Here is a 19,770-nt window from a genome sequence, read left to right as displayed (position 1 = left end):
CGCCCCGAGCCCTTGTCGGAAATGCTTTCCGGCAAGGCTTCTACTGGCCAACGGCGGTGGCTGACGCCACTAGAATTGTCCGCACCTGCGAAGGGTGCTAATTCTATGCGAAGCGGACGCACCTGCCCGCTCAGGCTCTGCAGACAATACCCATCACCTGGCCCTTCGCTGTATGGGGTCTGGACCTCGTCGGTCCCTTGCAGAAGGCGCCCGGGGGCTACACGCACCTGCTGGTTGCCATCGACAAATTCTCCAAGTGGATCGAGGTCCGACCTCTGAACAGCATCAGGTCCGAGCAGGCGGTGGCGTTCTTCACCAACATCATCCATCGCTTCGGGGTCCCGAACTCCATCATCACCGACAACGGCACCCAGTTCACCGGCAAAAAATTCTTGGATTTCTGCGAGGATCACCATATCCGGGTGGACTGGGCCGCCGTGGCTCATCCCATGTCGAATGGGCAAGTAGAGCGTGCCAACGGCATGATTCTACAAGGGCTCAAGCCTCGAATCTACAACGACCTCAACAAGTTCGGCAAGCGATGGATGAAGGAACTCCCCTCGATGGTCTGGAGCCTAAGGACGACGCCGAGTCGTGCCACGGGCTTCACGCCGTTTTTCCTGGTCTACGGGGCTGAAGCTATCTTGCCCACTGACCTAGAATACGGCTCCCCGAGGGCGAGGGCCTACACCGAACAAAGCAACCAAGCTAGCCGAGAGGAATCGCTGGACCAGCTGGAGGAAGCTCGGGACATGGCCTTACTACACTCGGCGCGGTACCAACAGTCCCTGCGACGCTACCACGCCCGAGGGGTCCGGTCCCGAGAACTCCAGGTGGGCGATCTGGTGCTTCGGCTGCGGCAAGACGCCCGAGGGAGGCACAAGCTCACGCCCCCCTGGGAAGGGCCATTCGTCATCGCCAAAGTTCTGAAGCCCGGAACATACAAGCTGGCCAACAATCAAGGCGAAATCTACGGCAACGCTTGGAACATCAAACAGCTACGTCGCTTCTACCCTTAAGATGTTTTCAAGTTGTTCATATACCTCGCACCTACGCAAAGTTTAGTCGTCAAGGAAGGGTCGGCCTAGCCTCGGCAAAGCCCGGCCCTCCCTCGGGGGCTAAAAGGGGGGAGACCCCCTCTGCGTCGAATTTTTCCTCGAAAAAGGATCTCTTTTTAGCAGGATTTCTTTCGTGCTTCTTGACTACTTCGGAAAGCGGATCCTGGAAACGACGGAGTACACGTAAGCAGCCAAGGCTGACCGAGCCGAGGGACTCCTACGCCTCCGGGATACGGATACCTCACTCATCACCTTCTGCGATAAGTAACTTGCGCTCGGATAAAGCGACCCCGTGGACCGAACAAGTCTTCACGTTCGGAAGCTCTCCTGCCGAAGCAGTCCTTCAAGCTTTCTCGACTAAGTCGGGGACAGGGCCTCATGGACGGGTGAAAGTACGCGTAAGCGGCAAGGCCGACCGAGCCGAGGGATTCCCACGCCTCTGGGATACGGATACCTCACTCGTCCCTTCCGCGAAAAGCAACTCTCGCTCACACAAACACCCCTGTTACCGACAGAGTCCAGATGCTCGAAACAAGAGGAAAAAAGGCGCAGCTTCGCAAGCGCGGCGAGGGTGTGTTTTTTCTGGCCTCGGCGGCCGCAGAAAGCACACGCTACAAGATGATCTGATCCTGCAGGCTCGGGTCTTCACGCTGAAGGGAGCCATAGCACCCTCGGCATCGACGACGTCTTCGGCAAAGTCCGACCAGGCCTCGGGCGGCGACGCGATCCAGGGACTCCTCCGGGAATCCGGCCCGAGCAGGCGGCTCAACCGGTTACCCCCGGGGCCTCGGTCAACCGGCTTCCAAGGGCGCCAGCCCGACCCGAGGCCTCAACTGATCGACTTTGGCGTCGGCTCCGCTGACGGACAACACGACTAGGCTCCGGCCAACCAGGTTCCCATTCTCGAGCCAACTCCGCCTCTGTTCATACTGATATCGCTACCCCTAGCCTCGGTCCACCGAAGGGCGGCCGAGGGGTCTCTTTAACTAAGCTAGAGGAGCCCCAGACAACAAGGCCGAACGGGCCGAGGGATTCCTACGCCTCCGGGATACGGATACCTCACCCGTCACCTTAACACGGGGCGACTCATGCTTGGTAAAGCGGTTCAGATAATCAACAGGCGAGACTTAGTGCTCGAAAATGAGGAAAAAACACGGCTCCGTGCCAAAATTACATACATGTTCAGGCCCCGACAGCCACGATGAACAAAAAACACTGGCATTCGAGATGCCACTACCAACGGAACTCCGGTTCCCCCCTCCGCAGGAACGAACAACCCCACTCCGAGGGGGAAGGCCTGCGGAGTAACAGAAGAACGATGAGCGGCTCGCTGCCGCCCGTTCCAACCGCGACGACAACCACCCCTGCCCTAGACAGCGAAGCGGCTTAGGCAGCAGCCTTGGGGCAGGTGTCACGGCAGGAGGGCTCTCCCTCGCTGAGGACGAGAACCAGCCATTCAGGCAGGGGGACGGAGACCCAGGGCCACTGGCGCCCTACCTATCCCGGCATGGCTGGAGGAAGTCTCCATGGGGCCCAAGGACGCCTTTCACCCCCGGGCGCAGGGGGAAGAAAAGGGCAGCCGACCCACGCGGGGGCGGCCCCCCGACTCGCCTCATCTTCCATCTTGGCCTGGATGACGAAAATCCTTGAGGCCGAGGGAGGAGTAGAGGCCGCGGCCTGGCCCGTTTTCCCCACCGTCGAACTAGAGGTCACCATCTTGGGTGACCGCCGGTGGCGGGGTATGGCCAGGCTGCGTGATGAAAATCCTTGAAGCCGAACGATGGCTGAAAGGTACCAACTCCCATGGAGTTGCGTTCCTCCAACGAGGAGGCGGGAAGGCGGCGGATACCCCCCATCCGGGGGCTTGGAAGATGGGAAGGCACGATGCTTAAGGGAGGAAGAAGACATGGTTGCCTTCCGAAAGGAGTCTCCCTCCTTTTAAAGGCAACTCTCCCTACGTGCGCCCCCAGGCGCCACAGGCTGAGTCTTCTCCAACACGCTCCAAGGCCCTCCCCTGCGACTCGGGGGCTGGGTCCCGCATGTCATGCAAGCCGGCTCAGGGCAGAAGAAGCCAAACCGCCGCGCGTGGTGCGCACGACCGTCCAGCGGTTACAAGCGACCCCCCATTTTCGCCCAGACCAACGGGCAGAAGGGGCGGGCAGCCATGCAGGCGGCATGCAACCGCGCCAGGTGGACGCGCTTCTCCAACTTCTGACACGTCAGCTTGGGGACCCAGGCCCACGCGTCGAGCAACCGACGCGCCAGTTGCTGCATGCAAGCAACCGCACCGCCACTTGTGCCACCATCGCGCCTCTTCGGTTGCGGAGCCAATGCCGCGACTCGAGGCGACCCAACAGCGCCAGCCTGGCGCGTCGGTCAAAGCGACCGAAAGTGGGCCGACAGTAATAGCGGTGGCAGGCGGGCGGGCGCAGCGGTCACGTCGTCAGCCAGGCTCACGTCCCATCCCGGGACAGCAAGAGAGCCTCCTCTCACGGCGTGGAAACGGTGCACCCGTGACCCGTTCCTCGAACGGACCGCGCGCGCGCGCAACGGCCGCCCCGCCAACCACTCGCCCCGTCGCATTTACTCCGCGGCGGGACAGGCGGCGTCTCTGACGAGAGGAGCGCGCGACGCTTCACCTTCGCCATAATAACCGCGTCAGAAAAGGTACGCCACGTCGTCCGATTTCGTATCCTTTTCCGTTTTCCTCTTTCTCTATCTCTTGCAACAGGGACCGGGAAAGGGGGATACCCCGAAAGGGATCCTTCTCCGCGAAGGAACCGGGCTCCGAGCCCCCCATTACTGATCAATGGTTCGAAGGCTGGCCCTCCGAAGGGTTCAACAGTCGCCTCAGATCGCGTGGGCCCGACACCCACTACTGGTCAGGGGTTCGAAGGCCAGCCCCCCGAAGGGTTCCATGGCCGCCTCAGGCTACTCGGGCTCCGCGCCCATTACTGATCAGGGGTTCGAAGGCTGGCCCCCGAAGGGTTCACAGTCGCCTCAGACACCGAGCGAGGGATGACCAGGGGTACGTTCGATACATAACCGAGGCTCGGGCTGCGCTCCCGAGGTACCCTAGGACATTTCCGAGACCAGCGGGAACGATCTTGTAACGGAATCCCATCGGAGGGAGGCATCGAGCCCTCGGACCCCGTCGCCAGGGGACCGGGTCCGGCAAATCACCCGCAGGTACTTTTGGGCGTGCCTCTGGGCCCCTAGCCGACCCCCAACGAACGGGGCACGGATGTCCACTCGGATTACCCGCTTGCAGCTCACCGGAGACACCATGTTCAGTGCCCATCGAGGGTAACATGGCGCACTCCCCCCTCCTCCTTGCGGAAAGGCGACGTAGGGGCGTATGTAAAAAGTCGAGTCTGTCCCTGATCGTCCTCTCGCCCTGTGCGGAGGCTCGGGGGCTGCTCTCGCAAAAACCGGCTCCGGCCAAATCGTTGACAACGTCAACATACCAGCCCGAGAGCTTGGGCCCCGACCGTGCACCCGGGCTACGGCCAGTTCGCATGAGGGAACGACCAGGCCAGCCGAAGCGTTACGCGAGGTATTAAGACCTCGAAGGAGTGTAACCACTCCTCCGAGGCCTCGGGGGCTACACCCGGCGGGTGCGCTCGCGCGCACCCGCCGGAACGAAAGGCAACCGAGAAAGGCTGGTCCCCTTGCAAAAAAGTGCGACAAAAGCCTCCAAGCGAGTGCTAACACTCCCTTCGAGGCTCGGGGGCTACTGTCGGGGACCATAATTAGGGGTACCCTCAAGATGCCTAATTCTCAGCTGGTAACCCCCGTCAGCATAAAGCTGCAAAGGCCTGATGGGTACGATTAAGTCAGGGATCAGTCCACACGAGTGACCCGATCACGCTTCACCCGAGCCTAGCCTCGGCCAAGGGCAGCCGACCTCGAGAGACTTCCGTCTCGCCCGAGGCCCCCTTTTTATGGCGGACACGTCACCGGCTCGCCCGAGGCCTTGGCTTCGCTCAGAAGCAACCTTGACTAAATCGCCACACCGACTGACCAAATTGCAGGGGCATTTAACGCAAAGGTGGCCTGACACCTTTATCCTGACACGCGCCCCCGGCAGAGCCGAAGTGACCGCCGTCACTCCACCGCTCCACTAACCAGTCTGATAGAGGGACAGCGCCGCCTGCGCCACTCCGACTGCAGCGCCACTCGACAGAGTGAGTCTGACCGGCAGTCAGGTCTTGACAAAGGCGCCACGGCGAACTCCGCTCCGCCCGACCCCAGGGCTCGGACTCGGGCTAAGACCCAGAAGACGGCGAACTTCGCTCCGCCCAACCCCAGGGCTCGGACTCGGGCTAAGACCCGGAAGACGGCGAACTCCGCTCCGCCCGACCCCAGGGCTCGGACTCGGGCTAAGACCCGGAAGACGACGAAACTCCGCCTCGCCCGACCCCAGGGCTCGGACTTCGCCCTGGCCTCGGCCGAACGACTTCCGCCTCGCCCGACCCCATGGCTCGGGCTCGGCCACGGCAACAGAAGACGGACTCGACCTCGGCTTCGGAGGAACCCCCACGTCGCCCTGCCTAGGGCACAGACCGCCACGTCAACAGGAAGCGCCATCATCATCCTACCCCGAATCGACTCGGGTCACGGAGAACAAGATCGGCGTCCCATCCGGCCAGCTCCGCCGGAGGGGCAATGATGGCGCTCCACAAGCTCTATGACGACGGCGGCCCCCAGCTTTCTTACGGAAGCAGGACGACGTCAGCAGGGACTCGACCGCTCCAACAGCTGTCCCTCCGTCAGGCTCCGCCGCACCTCCGATAGCCACGACATCACGCCAGCAGGGTGCCCAGATCTCTCCGGCTGCCACATTGGCATGTACCTAGGGCGCTAGCTCTCCCTCCGCTAGACACGTAGCACTCTGCTACACCCCCCATTGTACACCTGGATCCTCTCCTTACGACTATAAAAGGAAGGACCAGTGCCTTCTCAGAGGAGGTTGGCCGCGCGGGACCGAGGACGGGACAGGCGCTCTCTTGGGGCCGCTCGCTTCCCTCACCCGCGTGGACGCTTGTAACCCCCCTACTGCAAGCGCACCCGACCTGGGCGCGGGACGAACACGAAGGCCGCGGGACTTCCACCTCTCTCACGCTCGACTCCGGCCACCTCGCCTCTCCCCCCTTCGCGCTCGCCCACGCGCTCGACCCATCTGGGCTGGGGCACGCAGCACACTCACTCGTCGGCTTAGGGACCCCCCTGTCTCGAAACGCCGACAAATATATCATTAGTTAGTGATGAAATTAGCTTTCTATATGTATGTGAATCATCGAAAACATAGTCCATATATGTATTGGACGTCTATTTTAGTGTAGACTGGTCAGTGGTCCTAGATTTCGAGAATGGCTCGAACTTGACTCAAATTAGAATTCCAACATGAGTTGGATGTTCTTGCTGGCTGTAGAGAATGATGATGTCTAAGAGGGAACGAATTAGGCAATCTATTATCTCTAATCTATGATATATACTCCCTCTGTTTCTTTTTAATTATCGCTAGATAGTTCAATTTTGCACTATCTAGTGACAACTAAAAAGAAATAGAGGGAGTATATATTTATGGCTTTGACTAAATTTTACTATTTCTATACTGCAAAGAATTATGAACCTAGGTCTAAACCTATTCACATAACTAAGGTAGCACAATACAAACGTAGAAGCTCATAAGTGATAGAGATATAAATTTTCATTGTCACACTGGTAATTTCTCAGAGGTATCAAGAAGCACAAGCTTCTTCCTAATCCTCGTTAGATCCCCACGCAAGGAAATGCCTATGCAAGGGCCAAACTTCTGGTTAGGTTACTATGTGGATAGCCTCGAGCCCCCATTTGGTAACGAATGATAGTTAAAAATATCTTCAAGGGCTTGTTTGAGAGTAAAATAAATGAAGTGGATAAAATTCCATTGCTATTCAATTTTGATTAGAAGAGGATTTTTTTGCAAAAACTAAAGAGGTTCCAAGACTACATAGGTTCGGAAGAGCTCATTGTAAATGGTTACATAACACAACAAGGACCATAGCCAATCACAGTCAACATATATCATCTGTATCAATGGTAACAGATATGAGTACATAATCATGGAAGACATCTTTATATAATAATAACGTGACTATAACTTTCGTATATTAGTTTTTTAAAAGGTTCGTATAGTAGTTGATTAGCTGCAAGTATATTGGTGAAAAAAGGTTCATAACTAGTTCTGCTGAGTCATGGCCACAAGTATATGCAACCTTTTTATATTTAGCTTGAAAGAAGTAGTGGATCAAGTAAAGTACCGGAAAAGAATCGTGGTGGAGTCGTATAAAATTATAGGATCAGATTCAACATTCTTAATAAACTTTGTGAGTATAATGTACCTAATAATCCTTGATGGACATTTCATACAAAAGAGTATGGGGAGGTGTGTGTCTATATCTTAACGTTCACAAATTGTTAGTACTACTATTTGAGAAATCATGACCGAATGCGATGCGAGCGCCGAGCAGTGAGCAATGCCAGATCTGGAGTGGTACACCGCGCCGAGCAGTGAGCAATCCCCGAACCCGACACGGCTCGGCCTGCCGGCTGCCCCGAGCCCCCGAAGTCCGGTTCGGCTCGGCCGTTCCCCTCCCATTCTTCTCGTACGCGATCGATTGCGAGTTGCGCCCCTCGCCCTCGCCCCCCACTCGCCCAGTCCCTCGCAGGCGCACCACCGAAACTGCTCCGCCTCCACGCCCGCTCGCACTGACCACGGCGATGGCCGCCGCCGCCCTCCGCTCCTCCGCGCGCCGGCTCCTGCGCCTCGCCCCGGCAGCCTCGTCGGCTCTGTCCGCTGGTTCCCGGCCCACCGCCGGGGCTGCGCCGCTCACGCGCCCCATCGCCGCGCTCTCAGGTACTCGACCCCACGCCTATTTGATTACTTGTTGATTTTACCGCATGTCGGCATGTGGGTGCCTGGATCTGACTAATATCTTTATCTGGTGCTTCCGGGTTGATTCCTGGTTAGAATCCTCCCATATATGGTTGCTCTAATTACTAGGGAGATTAGAACTCTAGGTTCATGCTAGTGGGGAGATCTACTGCAAGGCCAGAAGCTATTATGCGAGAGTTTATTATTGACTGGGGTTGACATATTCTAGCTCAGAGTATATCAACTGATGCCAGTGGCGGACGCAAGACAGAATTTCATGTGGGGCCAAACAAAATCATAAGACATCTAGATAAGACTATAAAACAGATGTAACACTGCATATAGAATCTAGTGATCGAACAATAGAAATTAAAATTTGAAAGAAGAGAAAAATATGAACAAGAAAAAAGTACGTGTCAATGTTGCGATGGCTGAATGACTGAATTGCGCGGGTGTGTGAGCGCAGAGCCGCAGACAGAAGGGGGATGGACGGGCGGCAGCGACATTGGTGCGGCGACAGAGCCGGTGAGCGTAGAAGGGGAGCTAGGTGTGGCAGCAACATTGGGGCAACACAGAAGGGGGATGGCGACAAAGTTAAGACGAGTACAACAAGGGGATGACGACGACGGAGTCGAGCGCTTCTACCTTGTGTCGATCGGATACAACAATAACAGAACATAAGCGGAATTGGGCTGTTTTAGAGAGTTGTGGAGTTCGATTGTTGGCATGATGGTGGATGTGTGCTGTATTTTTGCCTTCATGTACTTACTATTTTTTTTCCAAATCACATCATATTCAACATATATATAAGAAGACAAATTTTTTGAGGTGGGGCCACGGCCCCCTTTGCCCACCCCGTGGCTCCGCCCCTGACTGATGCTAAACTGCTCAGACGTGAATTGTGGGGTCCTAGAGTGTTTCTTTCTAGGTTAATATCTAATCAACTTTTGATGGACTCACTTTCGTATTTATAGAACATGAGTGATGTTGCTTGAAAGCTAGAACATCAGTTGCTTGACAGCAAAGCCTTTGCTTCTGAAGCAACTAGAAAAAAGGTTGTCTAGCCTTTGTTTGAGTACACATGCTTCAGGAAAACCGAAGCAATAAATCATTATTTATGTTTTTTCACACATGGGCTCAGGGGCAGCATGAGTTTGTTCCTGCAAGGAGAGCTGGTTTGGAGAGAAGGTGGATGAGAATAAGGGACATGGTTTTGAGAGAGGATGGAAGGGAATAAAGGACATCGTGCGTTGTTGCACACCGCATTTGCGTGGTGAGGGATGCGGTGCTTTTATGTGATCCAGCTGTTCTGTTCCAATATATCGTGTTCTTAACCATGAACTTAGGGTACAAGTCATTATCTAAAAGGGGATACAAAGGTTGTCTTTTTCCTGTTTTCTATGTTAGTTTGCAAAGAAAATATTTGGTTGGCTAATACCAATCTTTCACTCTAATTTAATATTTACTGGATTCTGTGAGAGAAATGGTTAAAGGGGATTCAGAGCGATTAAACTTCTTTTACCGAGATTGAATCATTTTATGTGAAATCCTTGAAGTTTGAATTTTTTGTATTTGATTTGTGTTTATATATTTGAGAAAAAATGCTAGAAGGACCAATAATGCCTTATTTGTTTTCATTTTGATGCGATTCTAATATTGCATTTCACTTAAAATTTCTCATTCTTAATTATCTTGTTCATGTTATAAGCTCAGGTGGCAACAATCCTATCTCATGGAAACTGAGACGGTTCTACAGTTCAAATGAAAAACACTTGCCCGCAATATCTGATCCAGAAATAGAATCTGCATTTAAGGATTTGTTGGCTGCTAGTTGGAATGAACTTCCAGATTCTCTTGTAGCGGAAGCAAAGAAAGCAGCATCTAAAGCCACCGATGATAGTGCTGGTCAAGAGGCTTTGAAAAATGTATTTCGTGCAGCTGAGGCATGTGAAGAATTTAGTGGAACTTTGGTTACCCTAAGAATGGCTCTTGATGATCTTTGTGGCCTGACTGGCGAAGTCGGTACTTGTTATCTCTGTTTCATCATGTATTTTTAGTGTGCTTATATCAGTCTGATCAAGACAAAACTTTTGCAGAATGTGGGTCCCTTACCTGGTTATATTGAAGATGCTGTTAAAGCTGCATATAATCGCTACATGACATATCTGGAGTCCTTTGGTCCTGAGGAAAACTATCTAAGAAAGAAGGTGGAGACTGAGTTGGGGACAAAAATGATACACCTCAAAATGCGATGCAGTGGCATAGGTTCTGAGTGGGGAAAGGTATGTCTTCTGAATGTTACTTGTCTCTGGTACATTTTTACTTTAGTATTGTCTTACGGTGGTAGAAAATTAGAAATATGTTGTCTGATACTTTTGTGATTCTTGAAGTTTGTAAGTATTACCCCCCCTGTCTTACAGTGGTAGGAAATTACTTGTCTCCTTTATTACTGTTTGATTTTTTTTTTATTTTAAAGCAAATTATGCATAGACTGACTCACTGACATAGCTGTCTGTTCATGCCCTGTGTCATAGCAAGATCTGGCAAGAATTGTTAAATTAGTTTGGCATGTATGTCATAGACAATTAGCCATATTATTGGTTCATAGGTCATAACAACAGTTATATTACATAGATGACACACATTTTCCATTTTTATATATTTTCAACTATTCTAAAACTATTGAACAAGCATACCACAAGATAAATCAATAGCTAAGTAAATAGGCATCCAAAGGACATAAATTTTTACTATAACACATTTTGGAATCTGAAGTACCGAATATTACCCCCCCCCCCCCCCCCCCCCCCCTCTCTGTATATGACGAGGTGACAGCAATCGGTTGTTTTGTTTGTTACCACCACGGACAAGGTAATGTCAATCCTCTCGACGGGTAGGATTTTTGAGAAGATGTGTATCAGACATTTTGGAAGTTGTGATATGTGAGTTGGACTTTGCTTTATTGCTTCAGGGCAATTTTGTTATTTTCAGATTGGTAAATATTTTTCTATTTCTCCTACTTTCACCATAAACCGGCAAAATCATGCATTTGGGACGGTTCCTGTGGTCAATATTGTCTGGTCTTCCTCCATGGTCTTTTACTCATGGCACTACTAGAAAGAATCACATGGTTGTTCTTTTTGAAGGCAACGACTAATATGCAAGCAGTACTTCTGTGCAAGCGTGCAATCAAACCATCTGATCCATTAGATCTTGATCCAACCGTAGGTCACATTTAACACTTAAACCCTTCCACCACCAGCTCAATAATCTTTATAAAAAAACCCATAACAAACCATGGTTGGATCGTAATCTAATGGATCAGATGGATTGATTGCACGCTTGCACAGAAGGACTGCTTGCATAACAGTCATTGCCCTTTTTGAAACACCAGTGCACATAATCATAGTGTATGGGGAAAAGTTCTGGTCCCATGTTATTGCTATGAAAATGTACCTTTCGATACAACATCGAGCCTGCTTGTTGTGTCAGGACCGGAGCTAGTGAAATAGCATATATATATTTAGGGCGACTCCTTACTCATAACTTAACTGTTATCTTGCAGATCTCCCTGATTGGCACCTCAGGGATCTCAGGTTCCTATGTTGAGCTAAGGGCATGATGGGACGTCTGCAGGTAACCATGGAAATCATCGATGAGCTGAGGAAGTCTGTAGATCAGAATATGCCAGTACTGCATTTTCCTTTCCCCTTTCTAGCTAGCATGGCAATAACAATGAGATCATCAAACAGCGGCGCGGTTTAAGGAACTTCAGATACTCCCGGCCCTTGTGTCTGTGTCTTTGTCTGTAATAAGAACGTGTATATGCGTGAAACCTATCAGTTCTGTTATTTTTTGGCATGCGCCTGACTTCTTGTTCAACTGGTGTGAGTTGTATGCTTTGTTCATGAAGCACTGATCAATGATCATATGCCTTCGCCCGCAACAGAACTTCCTTCAGCACTGCAAAAATACAGTGACCTGCCATTTTTTTATGAAAGGGTTTAACAATCACTATGTGATTAGTGTTCACTAACTAGTGGATTGTAGCATGTTAAATCATCAATTAAAAATGTGTCATGTACTTAAGATGATGTGAACATGAGATTTAATGTGTAGTTATTGTAAGAATAATATGAGTTTACTAGACCTTGTTTAAATCCTAAGATCCACAATAAATTTTAGACATAATAAGTGATTAATTCTGAATACAAAATTAACTAAATATTGATTCAGCTAAAATAGATATACTACTTGTTATGAGGTCGAAAAAGGTGGAAAAACGAGTCATACGAGTTGCAACGAATATGGGCTAATCGGATCAGAGTCAGACCACAACATGCGCGGTGCATACAAGACAGCTAGGCTAGATATAGGTTGTACTTGTATGCCATAAGCAAAAAAATGCTCATTTCAATACTATACAAATTGAAGGTGTTATTTGGAAGCCTTAACCACTAGGCTAGAGATCATTTCGATAGAATAGGTGATAGGATGGGTTAACTGATGGAGACAACTTAAGTGGCCTGGAATTATTTGATACGGTTTATGAAACCTATCTCTATTTTACATAGTAATGTATCACTAGTACAAATTCTTTCTATATATAATGTATCGAGAGCATAACTGAACTGCATAACTGAACTGTACTTGCATCCGACTTTTTCCGCTTGATTGGTTACCCGCATCATCTTGTTCTGACTGCGTGCGTTGACTTTATACGAGTATATATTTGATTACATGTATGTGGAAGACCCGAACTATATGAGTGGATACAAAATAATTTATTTTAAGATCATTTGACTGTCTCCATCCATACGGTAGAAACGAGGGTATTGGCCCAGTTAGGCTCACGCCCACCTGGCTTCGCACACCCAGCCATCCAATCATGTATTTAGATTCTTAGCCACTCGATCATATTTTAACGGACACAATTCCTCGACGTATTGTTAGACATAGATGCAGATACGGTTCCCTTGTAGCTTCTGTAACAAACGTGAGAGTTCTAAAAGACAATCTAATGACCGATGGGGAAAAGGGGAAAAAGAAAAGTTGTATTCGATTGCAATGACAGGACAATTTAGATAAGGTTTTTTGTTTAGAGTAAGGGGTTAGGGCATGATCATCCTATTGTTGTCTCTAGCTATCTATTAGAATTGGACTCATGAAAGGGGACTTCCCTGACTATCATGCAACCAAACATACATAAAGAGTGCAGAGCGTGTCCTAATATACTATATGTATATCATTGATTCATCGAGCAGAGAGCATTGGCTCATTGTGGTGTAATTCAACAAGCAAACACAAAAAAATAAAACATATTGTTGTGTGCCACCAACCAACTCCAAGCATATTAAAAAAAATCATTGCTTACTGCTGCACTAAGGCCATTCTAAATAGATAGTTCCATCACACTGTTTTCAAGACTGCCATGTAAATATCTGTTTAGGAAATAGTGCATCCAAAGTTTTGTCCCCATAAAACTTTCTTATCTTTTATAAAACTCGTTCATATATCTCTTCATTAAATTATATGACATGTCATCTTATTTACTTATGTAACATGTCATTTAAAGAATGAAACTCCTTTTAAAAATGACCTAATTAGAGTGAAGGTGTTTTGTCCTTTAGCCAAGGTCCATGGAAGGCTGTCACTAATCCTGACTATGCAATAACCGTCATCAAATGAGCACGAGCTTCCCTTGGAAATTCTAAACTTTTAATAAATCCACCAAGCTCGACAAGAAGCCAGAATTGCTAAAATCATCTGTTTGTAGCTTCCATCACACCATCATTTCCTCATCACAATAAAGCAGTAAGGCCAAAATAACTCTCGATGGTTCTATAGTTTTCAGAGCATGAACATATATCCTAGAATTCTAATGGACCTTTCTGAAAGATGAAACCATATGATTTTTTATACACTTTGGCACTTTGCAAACACACGAACTTTTCTGTGTGTAAGCGAGAATACGAAGCTTTAGGTCATGTTTGAATGATCTAGAGCTAATAATATCTGTTAAAATTAGTTTGAGATATCCAAACGATCTAACTACTTTTAGTTGAAGATATCCAAACAACATCAGTCAATAGTCAACTAACTATTAGCTACACCCTCGACCATACATTAGTTATTAGTTGGTTCAATCCAACTAAAATTAACTAACATCTAGCTAGCTACTAGTGCATTTAAACACCACCTTACTATCTCTACTAATCCTTAAGGGTGGACGGAGGGCGTCCACCACCGCACCGCGCCCCCGCCCGCGATTTTGGGCCCCCACGCGCGTCTTCCTCCGCCCGCGAATCACGCCCCGCGCGCGTCGCCCTCGCCGCCGGTAATCCCGCCCGCCTCCCCCGCGCGCTGTGATGCCCGCCGTTAGGTAAGTGAACCGCGCAAGCCACCCCACAACGCCCGCATGCCTTCACCACACCTCCGCCCACCCTCGCCCTCCCATCCGTGACCTCTGCCAGTTTCTTCTCGCCCGCGCCCCCGCCTGCGAGGTCGTGCCCCCGGCCGAGCGCCCCCCGCCTGACGTTCCCCTCTCCCCGCAGCCCACGCCCACGCCGCCGACGCCGCTCAACTAGCTTTCGTGCTCCCCTGGCGTGCAACAGCTTTCGCGCTCCCCCTGCCCCCGCCATGCCTGCACTAGATCTGCAAAACATCCGCCGCAGGCACACTCCTCAGGTGCGGCGGCTGCACCTGCACAGCCGGTTCGTCACCAAGCTCGGGGGAGTGGCTCGTGGCAGTCGCCTCAACGTCGTCCTCCGTGCCGTCCGACGAGGTGTCGTCACCCCAGATCCGGATCCCACCCCCCCAAATCGCATATCCGCATGGAAGGTCCGCGCGTCCGCAGCCCCTACGCCACCTCCTCCTCATCCTCTCCCCCTCACTGCGCCGCCACCTCCTCCTCGGATGCGCGGATGGAAGGTCCGCGGCCCTGCACCCCCAAATCGCAGAACGTGTGCACCATCCGGCCGCTGGTGACGGTGATGTGCTTCCACCAGCTCTCCGAGGGCATGGGACTCGGCGGCTGCATCCTGCAGGCGAAGTACGTCGCGAGGATGAAGGCGGGGCTGGTGTTCTTCTTCTCCACGACGACGCCGTTCGGGATCGCGCTGGAGCTGGCGCTCACCAAGATGTACAGGGAGAACAGCCCCACGACGCTCATCGTGGTGGGTCTTTTTGTTTATCCAATTGTTAAGAAGGGTCTCCCAAAGAAAATCAGAGAAGTCACTGACTGCTATTTTCTCCCTCGTCGGTCCTGGCCTTCTGCACTGACAACCTACGGTGTTGTATGTGCTGCTAGCTTTGGTGCAGGGATGCTTCTTGAGGTTTGGATAAACAAAAGATCAAAGGTATATTCCTGCATTTCATAGCAGGAGAAAGATCAAAAAGCCTACTTGATTTTCGTACCTTAGGACTGTATCTGGGAAACTTAAGGTTATGAGGTGTTCTCTTCTATTATTGGATTATGAGTTGTACTGCAGAAAGCATAGATTAGGATTGCATACCTGCTGATGTACTTGTACTAATGATATTCTATGCATCTTCTAACTCTTGTTCATTGCTTCATCCTGAAAGGGAATTAGGCTTACACCTAGTTCCTAAATAATTTTGGTGGTTGAATTGCCCAACACAAATTGTTGGACTAACTAGTTTGCTCTAGATTATATGTTCTACAGGTGCCAAAGGTTCATCTATAACTATACGAAATCGACTGTCCGGAATACCGTAGATTATTCCGGACAGGAGAAGCTTTTTGGAAAAACAGGCCAAGCGCGGACCGTCCGGGCCCTTGCGGCGGACCGTCCGCGACACAAGAATGACCCTCGGACAGAACCAATGCAAAAACACATGTTTCCACTACGGACTGTCCGAAGGAAAAGCAAAGACCGTCCGAGCCCTCGCGCGGACTGTCCGGCCTCAGGCGCGGACCGTCCGGTCGGTAAGAAATCGAAAAACCCGAAGGTGACGGGTTCGGAGAAATGAATTATAGGGGGCCTCGCGGACCGTCCGGGGTCCACGACCGGACCGTCCGCGACCGGCTCTGTCTGACATCTGATGACGCATTAAATGCAATATAGCCGTTGATATAGCCGTTACTGCTGACCGTTGCATTTTCAGCCGTTGATCTACAGGGGCGGACCGTCCGGACCTGGCTCGCGGACCGTCCGCGCTCAGCAGAATGGCCCAACGGCTAGGAAGTGGTTGGTGGCTATAAATACAACCCCAACCACCTCCATTCAATACATCCAAGCATTCCAACCTTCAACATTCAATACAAGAGCTAGCAATCCATTCCAAGACACATTCAAAGCCTCCATCTCTCCAAGTTTCTCAATTGAGAAAAGAGATCATTAGTGATTAGTGGCTTGAGAGAGAAAGTGATCCATGTGTTATTTGTCGCTCTTGTCACTTGGCTTTTGCAATCGTGCTTTCTTGATTCTTTCATTGCGATCAAACTCACTTGTAATTGAGGCAAGAGACACCAATCTTGTGGTGATCCTTGTAGGAACTTTGTGTTCCAAGTGATTGAGAAAAGAAAGCTCACTCGGTCCGAGGGACCGTTTGAGAGAGGGAAGGGTTGAAAGAGACCCGGCCTTTGTGGCCTCCTCAACGGGGAGTAGGTTTGCAAGAACCGAACCTCGGTAAAACAAATCCGTGTGTCACACTCTTCATTTGCTTGCGATTTGTTTTCCACCCTCTCTCTCGGACTCGTTTCTTTATTACTAACGCTAACCCGACTTGTAGTTGTGTTTATATTTGTAAATTTCAGTTTCGCCCTATTCACCCCCCCTCTAGGCGACTTTCACATCCAGAGGACAGTGGCATTATCTGGGAGATGGATAAATGATGCACCACATGCTTTGTCGTGGTGAATCTCGCGTTGTCATTATGGACACAACCAGCTCTAAAGATTTCTGATGGAAATTGATACAACCTTGTTTCTGGATCTTGCATGATGGCAGAATGATGTCACAAACCTTTGAGCCTCATTAGTCGAATAAACTCAAATTATCCAAACAGTATAAGAAGCTGCTGTTCCGGTGGGCACTGTCGCCTATGCACTGGTAAGCATCAGTTTGAACATTTCTTGTTTCTGATGGCTCGGTGGCATGGTGTGGTCAAATTTGGTGAACAATGACATTTTCTGTTGCGTCGGTGACTTTTTAGGGGCAGCGGTACATCAAATTGTCGTGCATTCACTTGTATGTTACGCAGAAACTTTATTGATTATGTTGGCAAACACAAGGGGTAATGTGCTGTCTCTGAGAAGCATAACAGGCCAGTTTTTTTTCTTCTACATCTCTATAAAGATATCGGATCACTCCAAGTTGAGATGAATCCTTAAAATCAGATACAGAGAACCTTGATGTGTTCAACTTTACTGCTACCATTTTGCTTGCTATCGATATATGTTTGGAGTACAATTTTTTTGTTTGACCTGATATTCCAGCACTATTAAGATGAAATATATGTAAATGATCTTTATGCAAAGTGTGAACGTGCAGTTTTTCATAAAGAAAACCTATGGAGAGCAGAAAGAAAAATGTTTCAGCTTGAAATGGCAATGCTGGCTGAGAGACCAAATGCATAATCTAAAAAATACATTGTATTTGTGTATTCAAAGGGAAGCATTATCTAGGTAGACAAAAAGAGTACTCATAAGTATTGACAATTTAGATTATTCATCAATGTTTTCAATTCCTAGCAGTACATAGGCTCCTACTATTTTTTTCCAGCATAGGTCACTACATGATGTGAAATTTGTAGGTACGAAAAAAGGCCTTTTGGAGTGGCCATCTTGACAGAGCAAGAGCTGTCGAAAGTAGAGTGAAACAAAAAAATTGTTACCATTAACACCAAAAGCGGCCTTTTAGAATTTGCTGGTACAGTTCAATGGCAGACAAGTACCTTTTCAGCAATCGAGGTGGCCGAAGCCTTCAGGTGAAGCCTGTCCAACAATTGACTTGTTCATCATTTTTCAATGTCCCTAATTAGTATTAGATTTTTGTGATCTTGCATCATATTCTGTTATAAACAATGTACAGTTTAATTTTAATTTAACTTAAACGATTGTTTTGGTTCCTCCACAGGCCTCTTCCTAACCTTGAGGTTTCAAATGCAGTTGTTGAAAAAGCTGCAGATTATGCTCTTGTATGGATCAATAGGTTGTTGGTTGGTCATGACATCACCATCAAGACAGATAGGAAAGTTTTATAAAGGTCTCTCTTTCTTTAAGCTTCTCAGTTTCTCACACACTCTCTAATGTATATTTTTCCTAACTATATATGCTCTTACCTTTTCCTGTTCTCCTTAGTACAAAAGATGATATTGATTTTGTGGCTGGTTTCATTTGTTGGAATGCTCTTCAACTTTCTTACGCTCGTCTACATTGGTGAGTTCTGTAAAGTATTTCTGGATAAATGTTTGGATGTATTGTTCTTTTATGATAGCTCAATATGCATAGTCCATACTAAACTTACCATTTTTTTCTAGATATAATGCTTTCTCTGTTGGTTAAACCATTCTACGAACATTATCAGGATCAAGTTGATGAAAAGGTTGGCGTTTGTTCTTGAGCTGGACTTGAGCTATCCAATGCCTCCTTCCCCTTTCTTCTCTGTCAAAGTCCATTGGCAATGGTGTGCAGTCCCTCAGCGGGCACCTGTCATCAAAGCCTCTTACATGACAAGGAGAGCATGTACCACTTGCTCAACTTCATTTGTGTTCACAACTACAAGGGGATGGTGAGCCATTATTTTATCTGTTTCTTTTTGTAAATGTTGTCGATATTGTCTAGAAGTTGTCATTAAGACTAGCATGTGATTCATGCCAGATAAAAACAGATGAACACTGACTATATTTTCTAAATTTTATTTCTCCAGTTTATTAGAAATTGCCTATAGGTCAACCTAAGAACAACCAATGCTAACCATACCATTCTTATTTACCTATTATTGGTTCCTTTTTTTGGTAGAAAATAATCCTTTCAATTCTGATGAAGACAACTATATATAATCATTTGTTTGAATATTTTAAGTCAAGTGCCATGATCTAGATTCTTGTTAAAATTTATTAGCTCAAAACTCTTAGTATTTCGGGAGAAACATTTTGCTCCGTATAGATCTTTAGGCCTTATATAATCGTGGACCCCAAAAAACATAATTTTCTTAATTGTTTTTTGTTTCAGATATGTTTTGTGGTCCTAAAAAATATTAATTTACCATAGTCTACATTGTTACTCCTGTTGTTGGCATGTCCCTTTATTTGTGCTCATTATAGTTCTGTATGACTTATATAAATTAGTGTTTATGCTTCATAAGGCAATATTTATTGCATGAAAGTTTAATTAGCTTGACCTTATAACTTTGGTGTTCATCTATTTTGATTCCCTTTCCTGATCACAATGATTTGTATATAAATCAGAGAAGCACAAATAACTTAAAATCAAAACCATTGTAAAGAAAGTCAATACAAAATGTGAAATGTAATTTATGTACAAAGTATATTGTTTTATACTTTTATTATGTTTTCTTAATTTTTTATTGCCTGCTCCTAAGACCTCAACAAAGTTAATAATGTGGAGTTGTTGACTGGACATGGAGATTAGTATGTCCATATGATAATTTTGGACAGTCAAATTGAACTTTGTGTAATATTGTGCGAAACAGCGAATCCTGTAATCTTACACTGAAACTTATTGCCTGGTTTATATACAGAAGCAGCTGCAAGGAAAAACATCAATTACAGAAGCAGCTGCAAGGACATGTGAAGGTTCTAGAGGAG

The 19,770-nt window shown here is 48.2% G+C and overlaps 2 protein-coding genes across 2 annotated transcripts; both read left to right on the top strand.

Annotated features, from left to right (window-relative positions):
- Positions 1-7,527: 7,527 nt before the first annotated feature.
- LOC100276029 (uncharacterized) lies at positions 7,528-11,986 on the top strand. Its single transcript, NM_001371528.1, has 4 exons — positions 7,528-7,959; positions 9,691-9,995; positions 10,074-10,259; positions 11,543-11,986. The coding sequence occupies exons 1-4, from the start codon at positions 7,557-7,559 to the stop codon at positions 11,597-11,599; spliced, it is 951 nt and encodes a 316-aa protein (NP_001358457.1). The 5' UTR covers positions 7,528-7,556; the 3' UTR covers positions 11,600-11,986.
- A 2,824-nt stretch (positions 11,987-14,810) lies between these two features.
- On the top strand, positions 14,811-15,329 carry LOC109939635 (fe(2+) transport protein 1). The gene is made up of 2 exons (XM_020537935.1): positions 14,811-15,152; positions 15,287-15,329. The coding sequence occupies exons 1-2, from the start codon at positions 14,811-14,813 to the stop codon at positions 15,308-15,310; spliced, it is 366 nt and encodes a 121-aa protein (XP_020393524.1). The 3' UTR covers positions 15,311-15,329.
- The last annotated feature ends 4,441 nt before the right edge of the window (positions 15,330-19,770 follow it).

The sequence above is a fragment of the Zea mays genome, chromosome 5, assembly GCF_902167145.1.
Source record: "Zea mays cultivar B73 chromosome 5, Zm-B73-REFERENCE-NAM-5.0, whole genome shotgun sequence".
Classification (NCBI taxonomy): Eukaryota; Viridiplantae; Streptophyta; class Magnoliopsida; order Poales; family Poaceae; genus Zea; species Zea mays.
Note: the sequence above shows the minus strand (reverse complement) of the source record. Positions and strands in the feature narration are given on the sequence as shown.

Excerpts from the sequence above, each read along its gene's own strand:
- LOC100276029 (NM_001371528.1), top strand. The coding sequence starts at position 7,557 with ATGCGAGCGCCGAGCAGTGAGCAATGCCAGATCTGGAGTGGTACACCG. Across the intron at positions 9,996-10,073 it reads TTTGTGGCCTGACTGGCGAA|AATGTGGGTCCCTTACCTGG; the intron begins GTCGGTACTTGT and ends AAACTTTTGCAG. Across the intron at positions 10,260-11,542 it reads TAGGTTCTGAGTGGGGAAAG|ATCTCCCTGATTGGCACCTC; the intron begins GTATGTCTTCTG and ends GTTATCTTGCAG.
- LOC109939635 (XM_020537935.1), top strand. The coding sequence starts at position 14,811 with ATGGAAGGTCCGCGCGTCCGCAGCCCCTACGCCACCTCCTCCTCATCC. Across the intron at positions 15,153-15,286 it reads GCCCCACGACGCTCATCGTG|CTTTGGTGCAGGGATGCTTC; the intron begins GTGGGTCTTTTT and ends ATGTGCTGCTAG.